This window comes from Eleutherodactylus coqui, chromosome 3 (assembly GCF_035609145.1).
Source record: "Eleutherodactylus coqui strain aEleCoq1 chromosome 3, aEleCoq1.hap1, whole genome shotgun sequence".
NCBI lineage: Eukaryota > Metazoa > Chordata > Amphibia > Anura > Eleutherodactylidae > Eleutherodactylus > Eleutherodactylus coqui.
In genome coordinates this window covers 3136638-3152873 of record NC_089839.1, presented here as the reverse complement: position 1 = coordinate 3152873, position 16236 = coordinate 3136638, and the positions used below count along the sequence as shown (strand labels likewise).

Sequence of the window (16236 nt, the reverse complement as noted above, 5' to 3'; positions counted from 1 at the left end):
CTTCCTTTTTTTCGTTTATCGCCCCTCTTACAGTCTTGTCGAGCCACATTGGTTTCCGTCTACTTGTAGTTCTTTTATTTTTGAAGGGTATGAGCTGCTCATATGAGGTCATTAGGATGTTTTTAAACTCCTCCCATTTGTCCTCTGTACTGATATTTTTGAGGATGTTGTCCCGAATAATGTTACTGATAGTAGCTCTGAGCTGATCACATTTTGCTTTACTAAAGTTTAGTTTATTTGTCGCTCCCTGATAAGGCTTCTTATTGAATGACAGCTGGAAATAATTATATTGTGGTCACTGTTCCCCAAGTGTCCCTCCACCTGCGCCCCCATGATTCTGTCCGGTTTGTTAGTACTAAGTCCAGAATGGCCCTCCCTCTTGTTGGTTCCCGCACAAGTTGGGTAAGGTAGTAATCTTTAATTTTTCTCAAGAACTTATCACCTTTGTGAGATTTGCAGGTCTCGTCTTCCCATATTATATCTGGATAATTAAAGTCTCCCATAATAAATATTTAATTGCGGTTTGACACCTCTTTTATCTGCCTTATTAGTAAGTTTTCAGTTTCTTCTGTTGTTTTGGTGGCCTATAGAAAACCCCCACCAGTTTTTTTTTTTAAATTTTCCCTCCCTGTATTTCTACCCACAGAGATTCCACGTGTTTATCTCCTGCACCTATATCTTCACGTAGCCTCAACATTAAGTAGGATTTTACATACAGACATACTCCTCCCCCTTTCTGGTTCCCAGGGTCTCTTCTGAAAAGATTGTAACAGGGGGAGGGGCTATCTTCACAGGCAGCTCCCCAGCACTCCCTACTGATTGGACTATAGACAGTGCAATGCAGCATAGAAAGTAAGGCCCCTCCCTGAAAGTGGATTGCAAACAACTGAAAAATGGGACAAAACCACCTAAAAATCAGAGTTTACAGACAGGGTGCAAAGAGTAGCAAATGAGGAGAGCCTGGTGTATTTTAGAAAACTTGTTGAAAACTCAGATACACTTTAAAATACGACTTAATATCAGAGAACCTCTTAGTGGTGATGTGCAAAGAAATGCACAACACCGGGAAATGTCCCCTCTTCAGCTCATTAGAAATGGAGAAACTGATTGATTTCTGCACTGGACGCCAAATTAATCACTAGCAGCTGTTAAAAATGAGTCTGTACCATGTCTATTGATAACCTCTTTTTGTGTAATGAAGGAGATGTGAATGTCAGACAATAGACATCGCCGCACACACTGTCTTTGAACTTTCCTCATCTCTAAAGGACAATTAATTATAAGGGCCTTAAGGGTAGGTCACAGCAAGGGAAATGCTGCAGCCGTCCAAGCTTTAGCGGCCAGATAGCACAACGTATTTCATGCTTGCACCGATGTAGCCGACGCCTCCGATAGAGGTGGGAAGGTGGAAAGCAGGAAAGATGAGGTTTGTTTTGTATGGGACGGTTATTGCATAATTGTATTGTAAATGTGAAATCACCCGTATACAAGACACAAGGCCGGACCTCTTTTTTTCTTACTCCTTTCCCCCCCTTCTCCGTCTTTCCAAAAGATCCACAGGGTAGGTTACAGCCAGAAATGGCTTCTCTGTGGTGTATTAAAAAGGATGGTCTTTTCACCAAATCATTTCACAGATGCAAAACAGACCAACACAAAGAGTTTAGACTTTTCTCCTACATTAAATAGAGTAACTGATAAGGTCAGACATATGATACCTAAAGACATGAATCTGTGAACTCTTGAAGTCAAAGGACTGCTCTGTGCACAATCTTTCAAAGGAAAGAGATCACAGAGCTCCACTGAATCCCCTTTAAACTTTATGAAGCAGGAGGAGAGAAAGCTCTAAGTAGGGAAGCTTGACAGAAGAGCCTTGAACTATTTTCTGAAGGAAAGATGAGACCCTCCCTAGGCTGCCACAAAACATCTTTTTTTTCCAAAGCCTCTTCTGAACTTTGATATGTGCCAAGACACTGCTATTGAAAGCTGTATAATTATGTGCTATAGCCACTGTAGAAAATGCTTTGTTCATCCCAACAAAGAACAATAAGGAAAGTAAAGCAACATTACACTCCGGCTTTTTCTTTAAGGATGTTGGAGGAAAAAAAAGATGAGGATTTGGTAGAACTAATAGAGACATTGAGGAAGGAGGTTTAAAGTGGATCTCACAGGGGTTTCGAATTGGAGCCAATGACACGCACACAAAAAAAGACAAGAGGGAGACACGGGGGCAATGACTGACATTAAGACAAAGGCGGCACGGCTCTTTTGCCCACTTCATTTCAGTGATCAGTGAACATTCAGGGCACAATGAGGAAGTGGCATAGAAAAACGCAATTATTGGACAAAAAAGCAATGAGTGGTGACTCGCAGGAGGGTTCTTTGTCCGACTCAAGAGCGCTACAGGTGATACTACAAAGAAGTCATTTGGGTTGGTGGAGGATAAACTACCCAGCGTTGGATGCCTGTGAGCCGAGGACTGCAAGGCAAACGAAAGGCAAAGCAGCCGACGTCAACTGCTTGAATAGTAATTCCCTAATAGGATGCTCTCAGCACCTGCTGCCTGCAAGGAGCCCAATCAGAAGCTGCAGTACGGGGGGAATACGTCCTCCAGAGCCTGACTATAGGCTGTACAGACGTTCCTGACCCTCGGCTCGGCCTTTCCTGACATGGTGAGACTTGTAGTTTTGCAGCAGTTGGAGGTTACTGGTCTGTATTATCGGACGGCTACCATTAGGGTTCATGATGGCGTGATATCGCTCTGAGAAGACTTGAAGTTATATCGTGCTTGTGAAGATGCGATTCTGATGCATTTTGGAAGAAAAACGCATTGTGTCGCATTGCTGCAACATGTGATTTTCATGTACGTTTTTCCACACACGTGAAAACCGCATGTTGTTTCAATAGTATAAAATGGGAAAACATTGGATGTAGCTCAGCCGGGTCCGCCAGCATGTTGAGCAGGGCTGTGGAGCCAGAAGAATGTACCGACTCTGACTTCGATACGTATACGATAAATATGGTATCGTTAAGTCAATGCAGAATTTGTTGCATATTTCCTTTCATAAGGATTTCGGAAAGGTTAGAAATGTCCTATAAATATGTATTCTATCCATCTAAGTCCCTATTTATAAAAAACATTGATACTAGGCTTCTTTGTGAGATGACTCTGATCTGCACATGCTCAGTAGTGAAGCTCCGCCTCTACAGAGCAGAGGAAGAAGGCGCTGGGCAGTGGGCATGCCCGCACTCATCTCAGAACGTAAACATTCAATCAACTCTGCACAAATCAGTAGCCCAGCGAATGATCCCTCTGTATTCTTTATGTAAAAACATGAAGGAGTCGGAGTCAGAGGTTTGGCTTACCAACTCCACAACTGCGCTGCTGAGAAAGCTGCTTTATTAGGTATTCCAAGGATAGCCGGACAGGGTCGGAGCCACTAATGAATATTCATCGGCTATGATCATTAATAAACAGTAATGACATTCAGGAGAATCACAATTTAAGCTTTTTTTTTTAACAAAAATGGTCGTCACATTGTGGAAAATACATGCTACTGTTTAGAATGAAACCTATGGGCGATGCTATACAGTACGGACATAGGAGGCATCAGTTGGTGGTATACAGATGAAGCAATAGTCAAACCAACATCTGGTATGCTACATCTGAGCACTACGCTATTAGCATAGATATTGGGTAGGCACACTATGACAACTCTGCAGTGCGCCTCACCAGTAAAGCTTGGCACTGCTACATCTGTAGGTGGGGAAATCCTCCTGACATACACCTCTGACGTACGCTGCAAACGCCGTCTGAATAGACCTTAACTAAGTAACTTTATATTTATTAAAACAGGTCATTCCTCAGGCAGATTCAGTCCTGGGATCCATTCATTCTGGAGATCACTGGGGATCCACTAGCAATCTGACATGCCCCAGTATATATCTACAAGCTGTCGGTACTTCGGCCAACCCCGTTGTGTCATTCGTGAAGTCGGCGTCTTGTCACCAGACACTTAGCATTTTATGTGGTAGCTACAGGACTCGCACATGCCATCTCTATTATTCTCCAAATTCTACATCCCTTCTCCTGGGTGTCAAAGTGTGAATCTGAGCAAGAAGCAGCAATGTGAAATATTGGTCGTCAACAAAGAATAATGCGAGCCATTGTGTTCCTGTCTGTAAGCACCTCTGGGCATTGGCCATAAGGCTACGGCGGAATATGACAAGGCCAGAATCTTCTCCTGCATCTAATGTGACTTTGCTTTTAAGTGCCTGATGCGGGGCGAACTACAGGGAACGGCAAGTCAGCAACACAGTTTATGATGGGACAAGTTCAATGCTTAATCATCGCCAGCACTTGACCTATATCACAAGAGTAAGTGAAAGTCAAGTAGATTTGAAAAGCACGCTGGGGTACAAGAGCCATAGAAGGGGCACCGCTGGTGATTTCAGAGGAAACAGCCTCGTATCAGAGGTTTAATCACAGCCAAGGATCAGCAAAATGTGTCTGGAAGGAGCGGACAAGGCTAAATATGGCAAATGCTCCGTTTGCTAAAAAATCCACTGTATCCAATTTCATTGCTAACTGATGAATTGTGTTCTTTCCAGCAGTAAGGAGGAAGGTTAATGTCACATTCAGCAAACACACGGAGCGCATCAGCTGGAGCGCCGTCCGATGACGCACCTGACATAGGAAGGATGGCTGATGCTGCACAGGTAGTGCGGCCCGAGGCCATGGCTGTACCCTAAAGGAGTCACCGGGGCCACAGAACACGATACTATGAGCACACTCTCATATATTATACATCCACTGTTGCTTCACTGCACCTAAAATAAAGGAATGAAGTCCCTCTGCAGTCTTGATGAAGTCTCCTTCCATCGGCCTGCTACTCCCTGATCACATATATCTGTGGGATGAGACTACACGGATCGTGTCAGTAAGGCAGGGATGCGGCCCCCACACATGGCTCCGAGGTGTGAGATAAAGCAGATTCATGTGAAGGAACCTACGGATCGGACACGCCGTTGTGGGCGGAGCTGCGTTTTTATTGCAGATTTTTGTGTGGTTAACAAGGAGACAAGCAAGCTGATGATGTCACAACTTTTTTCCCACCTCCCAATGCCATAGCAACCGGCATAAAAAACACTATTATTTTTTATGCACCCCTTTAATTTCAGTGGCCGATTTATGTGTGAAACGCCAAAAATAGTGATTATGTGTGTGTAACATACGTGGCCAAAAACGCTGGTGTGAGAGGCCCCATTGAAATACATGGAGGTTTAGTGCTGCGTATTTCGCTCACTATGGCCTCATTCAGACAAGCGCACATTTAGCATGCCTATGTCAGGGAAAAAATGCGCTCCTCACTTATGCAGTAAACGCGTGAATGGGCAAAGTTTGCGTGTGAAACTGTGCCCATTAACTGGAGCAGCTGCTCCACGACGGTCCCCTCATCAGTGATCACTGTGGCAGCACTGTCAGTGTTCAGTGATGGGGGGACTCCCCGTGGGGATGAAGGAATCCCCTGCCACAGCGATGTGACAACAGTCTTAATCTGCAGTAGAGCCTCACATTTTTGCCATGGTTCCGTATGCAGCATAGCCCCAATTAATAGGGCTATCACGCATGCAGGTAGCCCAACAAAGATTTCGCGTGACGTGACTTGCACTTCATTTTTTTCTCAGTGGCATGACTCTCAAATCCAAGCGGATTCTGAATCAAATGAATTGGACATGAAACTGGCCAAAATGCACGTGAAATTCTAACTCTGAGAAAATAAAAAACTCTGCAACATCTCTTAAATGGCCAAGCCGGCAAAAACACATTGTTCTATCCCTGTTACCCTAACCTGATTGGCTGTCACACTCTGGAGGTCTCCTCTGTGTACTGAAGTCACTTCTATGCAGTGCAGCCCCTTGTCTGATACTTGTCAGGCACCATCTTGATGCTGAGATTTTTGCTTTCACTTTTACATCAATCCCATGATGCATCAGCACAACATTACATGAGCACATAGAGACTGTACCATTACTGCTGCAGGGAGACCACTGCCATTACATTCTATATTCACCTAAGTAGGCTCCAGACCAATAATATACAGTCCGGAGGATGAACTGTGATCTCCTCTATTATACCTGTGTGATCACCATCAGTAATTGTGATAGGAGTGTCTGTGTTCCCTTCGAGGCAGTTTCTGTGGTACATTCTATTTAACAGAATCACACAGACTGAAAAACTGATCTGAAACTGAACACATAAACCCAAGGAAATCTAAACTGGTCAGAACTGAGATCACATGACCATCTGAGGAGAAGAAGGAGTCTCAGATAGAAATAAATAACTAACCGAGGTAACACTAGCCCACATATATATAGTGAATAAAAAAAAAATCACTGGAGTGACCTTTTAAGGGTGTTGATGTCAGGCGATGCAGTAATCTGCAGTTTGCTCCATAGAAGAGTATATCATATAAGGATCACTATGCACGCTTCATTGTAATCAAGGATGATGCACACATATACAGTAGATGGTTAATGTAAGAGTGATGTGCGTACCTCAAAGTCATTGGCCTTGTTGTAGTGCATGTTTAGAGCTCGGTACAGCTCACAGTCCCGGGTGATGGACAACTCTTCTGTGCTGGTTACACCATCATTAATGGCTTGCCTGGCATACTTCTCCATTTGGATGTAGTAGAACTCCCGGAAATTGCTGAACCACTTGATGAGCTGAGAGGTAATGCATCTATTAAACTGTAAGACAGAGGAGAAGAGGACTGATAAACATGGTAAATATACAAGCCCTATACATTGTACATGGGCCGATGTCTCATGACCACAGGGGGTACACTAAGACTATGGCTTGCATCATACACGTACATCGGAGGCTTTATTCACACTAGCATCCATTAATAATGATCCCATGACGGCTATGACAAATCAGTTTGCAAAAAGACACCAATGGACCCCGTTGACTTTACGGGGATCGGTATTTTCACCAATCAGAATACGGGTGCAGACTGTGCGGTTCACAAAATGGAAATCCTACAACTTTTGAATTAGAAGAAAAAAAATAATGAAAAGGCTGACGCAACCCCTGAGAGCTGCAAACAGAGCCTTGCATGAGCCGGGCGATCCAGGCAGGAGCTGGGGGTGCTATAGGCAGCAGGTATGTTGTAATGACCCCACAAGGTAGCAGCTGCCCCTCTATAGTTGCACCTCCCTGATCATTAAGGTAGCCATTTCCAATAAGGCAGCAGTCTAATATATTACTGGCGGACTTGCCAGTTCTGGTATTCTCTGGGCCAGTCGAGCTGCCCGGTGCTGGGCTGTGGGCGCAGGTCTCACTACAGGATGTCAGACCTTCAGGCCACACTCATGGAGTTTGTGTTTGACAGTTTGGTCAGTAGCCCACTAGGCCTCTGGTAACTCCTCCTGTCTTGATGTTGGAGGCTATTCTATAGGGTCTGATAGCTCCCGCTGGTTCACTGGTCTTGATGTTGGGTTGTTCTCCTTCTATCCGGCTCTCCTCGTGTCTCTAGTCCCCTTTTCGGGGAGTCTTTCAGTCGCCTCTCCAAAGCAGGCGAAATGGATTCCCGACGGCTTCTGCTTCCTGATTGGACAGGTTGGTGTCCCTGAGGTGGAAGTAACTCGGATTATACTGCGATGCTCACGTGCTCCCAACATTTTTTTGAGCAGTGTAGGTTATAAAACAGGAACGTCGGCCTCTATTCCGTACAAGTTACTTTATAGAAGCAGCTCAGTAAATGGACGGCAGAGGCTAAAGTCAGTAAAACTTCTGGCTTCGGTCCGCTCGGGCTTAAGCTAACACAAGACTAATGGAAAACAATGCTGTACTGTAACATTTCTAGGTGGGTATCCGTGACAAAGGCAGGCGCATGTGGCATTGTTCAGGCTATTAATAAAGCTTAGATCCCTCTGAAGTCAAGTAAACTATAATAAGAGCGTCATGCAGCCCCTCTGTTACTGGAGATAATACAAAGGTACAGCTGAGGCTTTGGATCGCGGCGAAGGAGAAGCAAGGTTGGCTGCTCAGTCTTCTGCTCTAAAAAGGCAGTCATGTTTATCCTCTTCAGGTCTCTCGAGATACACTTTATATAGAAGGTAATCTCTAATGCACAATGAAAACATTTGGTAACACGAGCCGCTCTTACATCTGTGTGTTGGGATGGCACTGCTGGCACAGATAGTAATCTCAGCTGAACTTTAGTGGAATCTCAGCTAGGATGTCATTTGTTGCCCTGTTTTCTCATTATGCTTTTCCCATAAACTTCCTGAAGTTATGCGCCTTCATTACATCCACAACGCCCGGCTGTTATTGCTATTCTACGTGACTTAAGGTCATTCGCACCGCAGTCCATCACTGAGGAATACCCAACTTGGTGCATAATAAGAGAAATACTAAATGTCAGAGAAATGAAGACTTTTGCACTGCAGATTTTAGGTTTTTCTGATCCTGACAACCATCGGCCCTTGCAGATCGAGTCCATCCATGCAGTACTGCTTTTTCCCTGTAGTGACTGCTGCTGGGTCTTGGGAGGCCCCTCTCATATTAAAGGGGTTGTTTGTGATGATACAACCCCATTAAAGTGCAGAGGTAAACTTGGATTATCTAAAGTTGGATGCCTTTCATCTTCCTTCGCCAAACGCACATTGCGGAACTCAGGCTCAGGATTTCCCCTCCTCCTGCAGGGGAGCGTTGTTAGCCAAAAGGACCATTAAAGGGGTTTTCCCATTTTATAAAATGATGGTCAGGAAGAACACCTAGTGAGGAGACTTTTAAGGCCATGCAGGCTCCTCTGGGAAATATGCAAATAGAAAAATGGAGCAATAACTCCTCAGCGCCACCTATTGGAAGGCAGCATTTCTGCAAGTCAATGTCAGACTTTAAGAGCCCCTCACACTGGCAGAATATTTCCGCGGCAGTGGAAACCCGCATCTAAAGCCACAGAGCTAACTGCAGATTTAAGCCATTTTATGGTGCCGCCGTGGAGATTTAGGTGTGGAATTTACCAGGACTTGTGGAGCGGAAAACTCCGGTCGTGTGAAAGGGCCTTTAACAAGCTTTATAACAGTCACATGCGAATATGAGGGAACGCCGGCGTCCTCTCCAGCAGATAACCGCGTACAGACAGGCTGTTGGGGGTCTGCGCCGGCGTCCTCTCCAGCAGATAACCGCGTACAGACAGGCTGTTGGGGGTCTGCGCCGGCGTCCTCTCCAGCAGATAACCGCGTACAGATAGGCTGTTGGGGGTCTGCGCCGGCGTCCTCTCCAGAAGATGACCACGTACAGACAGGCTGTTGGGGGTCTGCGCCGGCGTCCTCTCCAGCAGATAACCGCGTACAGACAGGCTGTCGGGGGTCTGCGCCGGCGTCCTCTCCAGCAGATAACCGCGTACAGACAGGCTGTTGGGGGTCTGCGCCGGCGTCCTCTCCAGCAGATAACCGCGTACAGACAGGCTGTTGGGGGTCTGCGCCGGCGTCCTCTCCAGCAGATAACCGCGTACAGACAGGATGTTGGGGGGTCTGCCCCATCTGTTTGCAGTACGTTGCTGGCTTATATTCCCGGTCATTCTTACGAAAAAAGATTGATAAAAAGATTGACTTGCAGAAATGCTGCCTTTCAATAGGTGGCGCTGTAGAGGCATTTTGCATAAAATGATGGCATATTGCGTGGGATGATTGGTGGGGTCCACTTTTTAGGACAACCCTGATCCTGACAGTAGAAGGGATGCAGCTCTGCAGCACAAGTCATTGGGACCGGCTGCATTTTCTTGCACAACCAGGACTGCCGCGGTGCAGGGGCAAATTAGAAGGGGACACAGTACTAAATCAGCTCTGAGACCTCTGTATTCTCAGTATCAGTGGGGGTCTCAGAGGTCGGACCCCCACCAATCATGAAGTGATAATAACCATAAGGCCAATCTCACACACACCACTTTTTACCGCAGCTAGCACGGTGTCCTTAGTGCCGCACTAACCGCCGTACAACGCTCCTATTGATTTAATGGGGCTTCTCAGATCTTGAACGAATGCTGTCTTTTTTTTTTTTGCGTTTTTGCAATTTTTAATGCACCTCATCACCCATCACAATGATGGGGTGTGTTAAAGAGCGCTGTCAAGCGCTGTACAATGCGTTCAAAAGCGCCGCTCACAATCAATGATTTCTGTGTTAGATGTGTGAGAGCGGCCTTAGACAGCTCTCACTACCCTATAGATGTCCAGTTGTGCGGTGTGGACACAAGTGCTCTGTAACCTGCAGATGGCTTCACATCCTTATTGTAACCTTAAATACAGATGGGCCCGGGATCACACACACTCTGTTATGGCAATACACCCCACAGCCTGGTAGAGTAGACGGGCGAGACCTCTGAGCGCCAGCTGCACCGCTTATGTAATATTGGAAGGTTTCCTCCGACACACCAAAACATTTCGGGCCCCATTCCATGTCCTTGTATTCCCCAAGCGGTGCGGCGTGTCCTGTGGTCATCCCTGAGCCGCGGCCTACAGCCTTGGGAGGACTATCTAACAGGTTACTTGGTCCCAGTGGGGGTCAGATGGGGACATTAAAAAGTGAAATACACTAAATATTGGGACGGATGACAATGGCTGCAATTTCTACGCGGCGCGGTGGAATATGGACACGGCTTTTTGAAAAATATATTGGTGAGAAAACCAAGAACTTAACAGTTATCATATATATTTTCTATCAGTGATATCCAAGCGCCGTATACATGGGAAGCCCCCCGGTGTTTACACCAAATGTGTCCATAAGGCAAAAAGGAGCAGAACCAACTTATTCATAGGAATCTACACACCCCTTTAGCACTGTAGACCGCTGCTGGACATATATACAAGGTGTGGCAAAAGTCTGGACACACCCGTTTGACTGCTGTAATAATGAGACAATTGACTCTCAATGTGTGAAAGTATTAATTTGGAGGGGGAGGGGCTACATTTTTTGATGAAGAAGACGTTTGTGGCGGCAATTTTGAACTCCACCATATTGAATTCAGCTCAGGTTTTTCAAATGGCAAGAGGTCATGTGATGTGTTGGTCTTGGCGAGAATGGAGTCAGAAACACACTGGAGGCGTCAGTTGTGCCCTAACTTGACTTGTTTAGGAGTTAACTGAGGGCAAAGTAGGTAAACTGTCTGACATGCAGGGCCTTTTATCATTGACAGTTCACTCATCAGTGAGAAGTTCCTCCGATGTCACAGGACACCATATTACTTTACATGGCGCACCTCCCATTTCAAAATCCTGAGCAGAATTCAATGTGGGAAGTTCAAAATAGCTGCCGAAAACATCAAAAAATGCAGCCCCTCCCCCAATTGGTACTTTTATAGACTGGAAGTCAATTTTCTCCTAAGTTCACCAGTTAAACAGCGTTTAAAGACTTTTGCCTAACCTTGTGTAGAGGCTCCAATCTCCGGACGCTTTATCCCTTAGATGCCTCGGTCAATAGCAACTGTGGCACCTGAGGAGTTTGACAGCGGAGGATTCTCTTCATCAGCCCATTGGCGCCGCTGCAACACGATTCTGGGGTGCTGATGGGATAAAATGGCAGCCAGCAGCTCAACAACAAGCTTTTACGCTGCCCTTGCCACTTTTTTAAAAATGGGTTGAGATTATTGGCATTGAGCTTGGCTGCTGAACACTGTAACATGTAACTCACTCCAGAAAATTGGGGCAAATTGTAGCTGAAATTTACGTCAGCTCATAGCTGGTGCAGATTTCTCCTTTTGGATCACAGTAAGTCCAGTTTTCGAAGTGCTGCTCTTAATATTCATTAAGTATTCCAAAGCAATATTTTTGCACCAACTGTTGGCAGCTAAAAGTTTGGAAGTGCGAAAAGAAAAAATGTTACATTGCTTTGAATAAATTCAATGAAAAAAATTAAAAATACCTCCTAAAAATAATAATTCTTCATTAAGAAGGATTAAAAAAAAAAGAGATACCACTGCAATCGAGATAACGTTATTGGGACGGTTCATCCAAAAACAATGTTGGGTTTGCGCTCACAGTGACTTCGGTCACCGGAGGGGATGTTTTCCTTTGGATGTTGCAGCGACAGTGGAAAATTGTGAAATAGGGAAAAACGAATGATAATGCAAATGTCCCTCAGAGGTCTTATATGACGTCATGGGGAACACAGAGGTAAAAAAGTATCTACAAACACCCGCGTCACCACTGCTGCCGTGTCCTCTGAAACTATACAAGTTATAGATCAAGATGAGCGAAACAAAATGCGGAGCCGCTGCCATAACTTATCTTAGTGTCCTAATTTTAAAATAAAAGTATAAATAAAAAATAAAAAAACTTTTTTTCTGACTCTTTGTACACATCAACACCAAGAAAAAAAATCATTAAAAAATGTATTGAAAAACAGACCCTAATTTTCACGGAAAATAAAGATGCAGTTAAAATAATTCTGAAAACCCAAGGAAAAAAAACACAGGGCCATCAACCCACCGCAAGCATGAAATCCCCAAAGTGTCCGGTCCTGCCGGACTGAAAGCCCTGGGCATTGGGGGGGTTCATACATTTTCATTTGGCCTGTTATTTATCGATAGGTTTGGTACGCTGTATGGATTATGAATGGTGAGGGCTCACTCACACGGGTCCGTATGACACGCAGATGTGTTACACATGTGATACAGTGTGTAAATCCCATTGACTCGCATTGGGGTATTTAAACATGCCATTGTGACACATGCAAAAAGAATAGCAGCGTGTCCTATTTTGGTGTGTAATGCGCCCAAATACATGCTAGAGCGCCTGAGAGGCACGGCTCGGACATTGCTAGGGCCTGCTCGCATGTCTCTTCTTGTACATACGCAGGCAATACGCACAAAAATTTCTTATGCATTAAATTTGCAGCAAATACGCATAATCAGATGCAAAAAAAAAAAAGCGCTGCGTATTGTGTGGACCACATACACATATGACCCTGTGAGTGAGGCCTTACAGTATCAGACAAGATACGCCCCACCCCTGTGGGGGTCTCCAAGTTTGACATGAAAGTTCCGCACTTCTTAGCGGCAGATATTAACTTCGGGCACGTTTCCACCCAAGTCGCTACAACTGTTGCGATATGTTCCTGAGGAGCGGGGTGACTTGAATTTCCCCATAAACAACAGATGAGTTCCTCGCTTGCCAAGCCAAAGCCAATAAAGCCGTAGCTCTAAATCATGCAAGTTGATATGTAAGCCCCCCTTCTGCCTTTTGTCATTGCAAGCATTCACTTTCCCCTAAGCTCCAGGAAGACGTGTACATTAATCAAAAATCAACAAAGAACACTTATCCAACACCGCCATGAGGACATCCAGGCCTCCATCAAGATGACAGCTAAAGTGTGCATTGGGGCTGTAATTACTGCACAGAAAGTTGTTTCTATGTTAACAGAGATAATGAAGTGAATGAACATTCGTGGCAGGGAATCTGAGGAAACAGAAGCAGGGAGACTGGTGTTTGTCCCAAAAGGCCATCTTGCATCATAATTGCCGTGCAGTTGCAAGGGTCCTTACAGATAATTGACCAGAAAATGATTAAGTCATCATCAAATCGCTTCTGCTTGCGAGAGTTCAAACATGTACTTAACCTATCCAAGAATTATATTTTCGCTGTGTGTGTCTGTTCTGTCTCCATTCAGCCTTGCGGGGAACCTGATTAAAAAGACAACTGAAGGACCCCGCTTATCTGATCTTCTGCTAGCCGATCTCAATAGAACTTAAACCCATTACGATTTGCTGAACTTGGAGTTCTTTCCGTTTTATCTGCGCAGTGAAATACACTGTCCACATTTCCAGACACGGAGATAAGGACGACAGGCCCCCGTGACGGCTTACTGTTCCTTTTTTAATTCTTTTAAAAGAAGAAACAAAACATTACAAAATGATAGCGGTCTGTGCGCCAGGGAATGAAAATTGCTTTGACATGGAGATTAGGCTCCGGTATTGTTATAAGACATTGTCTCACACGGACCGGAGGACTGGAGAGAAGAAAAAAAGTTGTTTCTAGAATGGCCATGAATGACCTAATGAGGGCGAGAAAAAGCCAGCACGCACGCCATTGTTTAGCATCAGGGCATGCGGGGAAATTTAGAGCTTTTTTTTTGTGCCAGGGTAAAGAATGAACAAAAACAACGAGAGCAAAAAAAAAATATGGAGGCAGGAGTGGCTAGAAAATGGAACAGCTGAGAGGGGAGTGCCGGCCTCCTGCGTGACGGCCCAGGCTTCATCTGCATACTAGCAAAGTTGTTTAGGATTGTGATGACCTGAAAAGCCCCACAATACAGGCAGAACCTCAGGGGCCACTGTCCGACAGGTGGGAACTGGGAACAGGGATGTGTAAATGGGGAGTATACGGGCCGCCTGGTTGGGGTACCCACATGGACAGGTAAGATGGACCAGCAGATCAATGTCAGACCAAATGACCATCTGATACCCATGGCGCGGTCCCAACTCTCTCCCAACAGCAGAAGAAGAAAAGGCCACGCTGGCTTTCAACAAGCCCTACCCTTGGCTCTCACAGTAGATAAGTCACCACCGGATGCGTCAAGCTTTTCCACTTTGAGGACACGTGAACATTTGGCCAAGCTGGGGGGTTGGGAGGAATAGAGGATGACCAAAGGAGTGTTCGTCCCACAGTATCTAGGGTCACTTGAAGAGTGTTGGAATAGGCTCCTCAATGCTGGCTGCGGACATCACGTTTGGGAGATCCAAAAAAATGTATGTGTTTAAAGAACAAAACTGTCCAGAAGTTTGAAAATACCCCTTAATATAAAACTGGGAAGAAAGTGTCCCAGACGTCGCTGCTTTTGGACTCTGGAATTACCTTCCCATTTTGGACTCCCTGAAGCCTCCCCCCTTTGATAACATTGCCCACTATCGGCATGTAGTACATCCGCTTGTTTAGTTTTTCAGCCGGGATGTTTCCATTCTTGGTGGACTAGTGATAGGAGCGCTCCCAAACATCTTGAGGGATCTGTATGTGGACTACCTCATTAAAAAAAACTGAAATGAACACTCCAAAGATGGCTAGACCTAGTCCTGCATAATGCAGGGGGCGGGGCCTGACACATGGGGCTTAGTGCCCTCTGAATATCTGTGCTCCGCCCCCGAGGCTCTGCACTAAGCACTGCGGTGTACAAGTTTTGCCTGGAGTATTCCTAAATACCTTTCGGCTAGTTAACTGTTGGCCACAAACAGAGGGGATTCTCAGGATTATTACTAGTCAAGAGGTAAATTACAGACTACACACATCACATATGTGGTTCTCCTCTCATTTAAAGGAGTTGTCCAGTGAAATAAAGTCATTCCCTATCCACGGGAGAAGAGATACAATATCCGATCAGTGGGGGTCCAACCACTGGGCCCCCACTGATCATGAGAATAGGGGTGCCAAAGGAAAGATTGTCACTCCTGCTCCATTCACTGCAATGGAACCACTGACGAAATACTGATTATGTCCAGCAGTCCCACTGAAGTGAATGGAACGGAAGCGCACATGTTTTTGTGAATGGTGGGGGTTCCACTAGTCAGAACCCCACCGATCAGATACTTACCTTCAATCCCATGGATAGGGAAAACATATATTTCATGGGACAGCCCCTTTTAGCCTCCATTCCCTCTACTAATGGACTGCATAGACCAACGTGGCTCAAACAGTGGCCTTCCCAGCTACACATGCGGTACAATGAGGTCCTCTTGGCATCAGGGATATCAGGATATTACTAGAACTTGCTATTACTGGCAGCTAATATCAAGCTCTGAACACCATGGCTTCATGACTGGAGTGTTTGAAACTAGTTACAGAAGACCGGGGACCTCCGATATAGACTACTGTGAACGGCAGAGGTCCCTTGTGTTTACGGCGACCTTAGGCTGGGGTCACACGGGACAGAATTTCAGCGGAACAAGGACACCAAAAAACTGCAAGAACTCCGCGGGATAAGCGCAGCTTCAAAACCCGCGGCCTTTAGCCTTGGTTTTTGCAGCAGTTTCGCCATCGGCATTCCGCTGCGTCTTTCTCTCCCCATAGACAGGAGAGAGGCCGCTGCAGAAACTAAAAAAGAATTGACATACCGCGGAATTGAATTCCGTGCCGCATGTCAGCTTCCGTGCGGCGTGGCCGCAGCGTGTGGACGAGATTTTTGCCGGCTTATCCCGGGATTACGAACCGCAGGCGGAATTGCTGTGCGGACTTTCGGCCCGG

The 16236-nt window shown here is 45.6% G+C and overlaps 1 protein-coding gene across 1 annotated transcript in view; it reads right to left on the bottom strand.

The window, feature by feature from the left end:
- The window catches only part of PROX1 (prospero homeobox 1), a 94195-nt gene that overhangs the window by 22929 nt on the left and 55030 nt on the right, over nt 1-16236 (bottom strand). The window contains exon 4 of the mRNA XM_066595061.1: nt 6556-6750. Coding sequence (XP_066451158.1) covers nt 6556-6750 — 195 coding nt within the window. The remainder of the gene's footprint in view (nt 1-6555; nt 6751-16236) is intronic.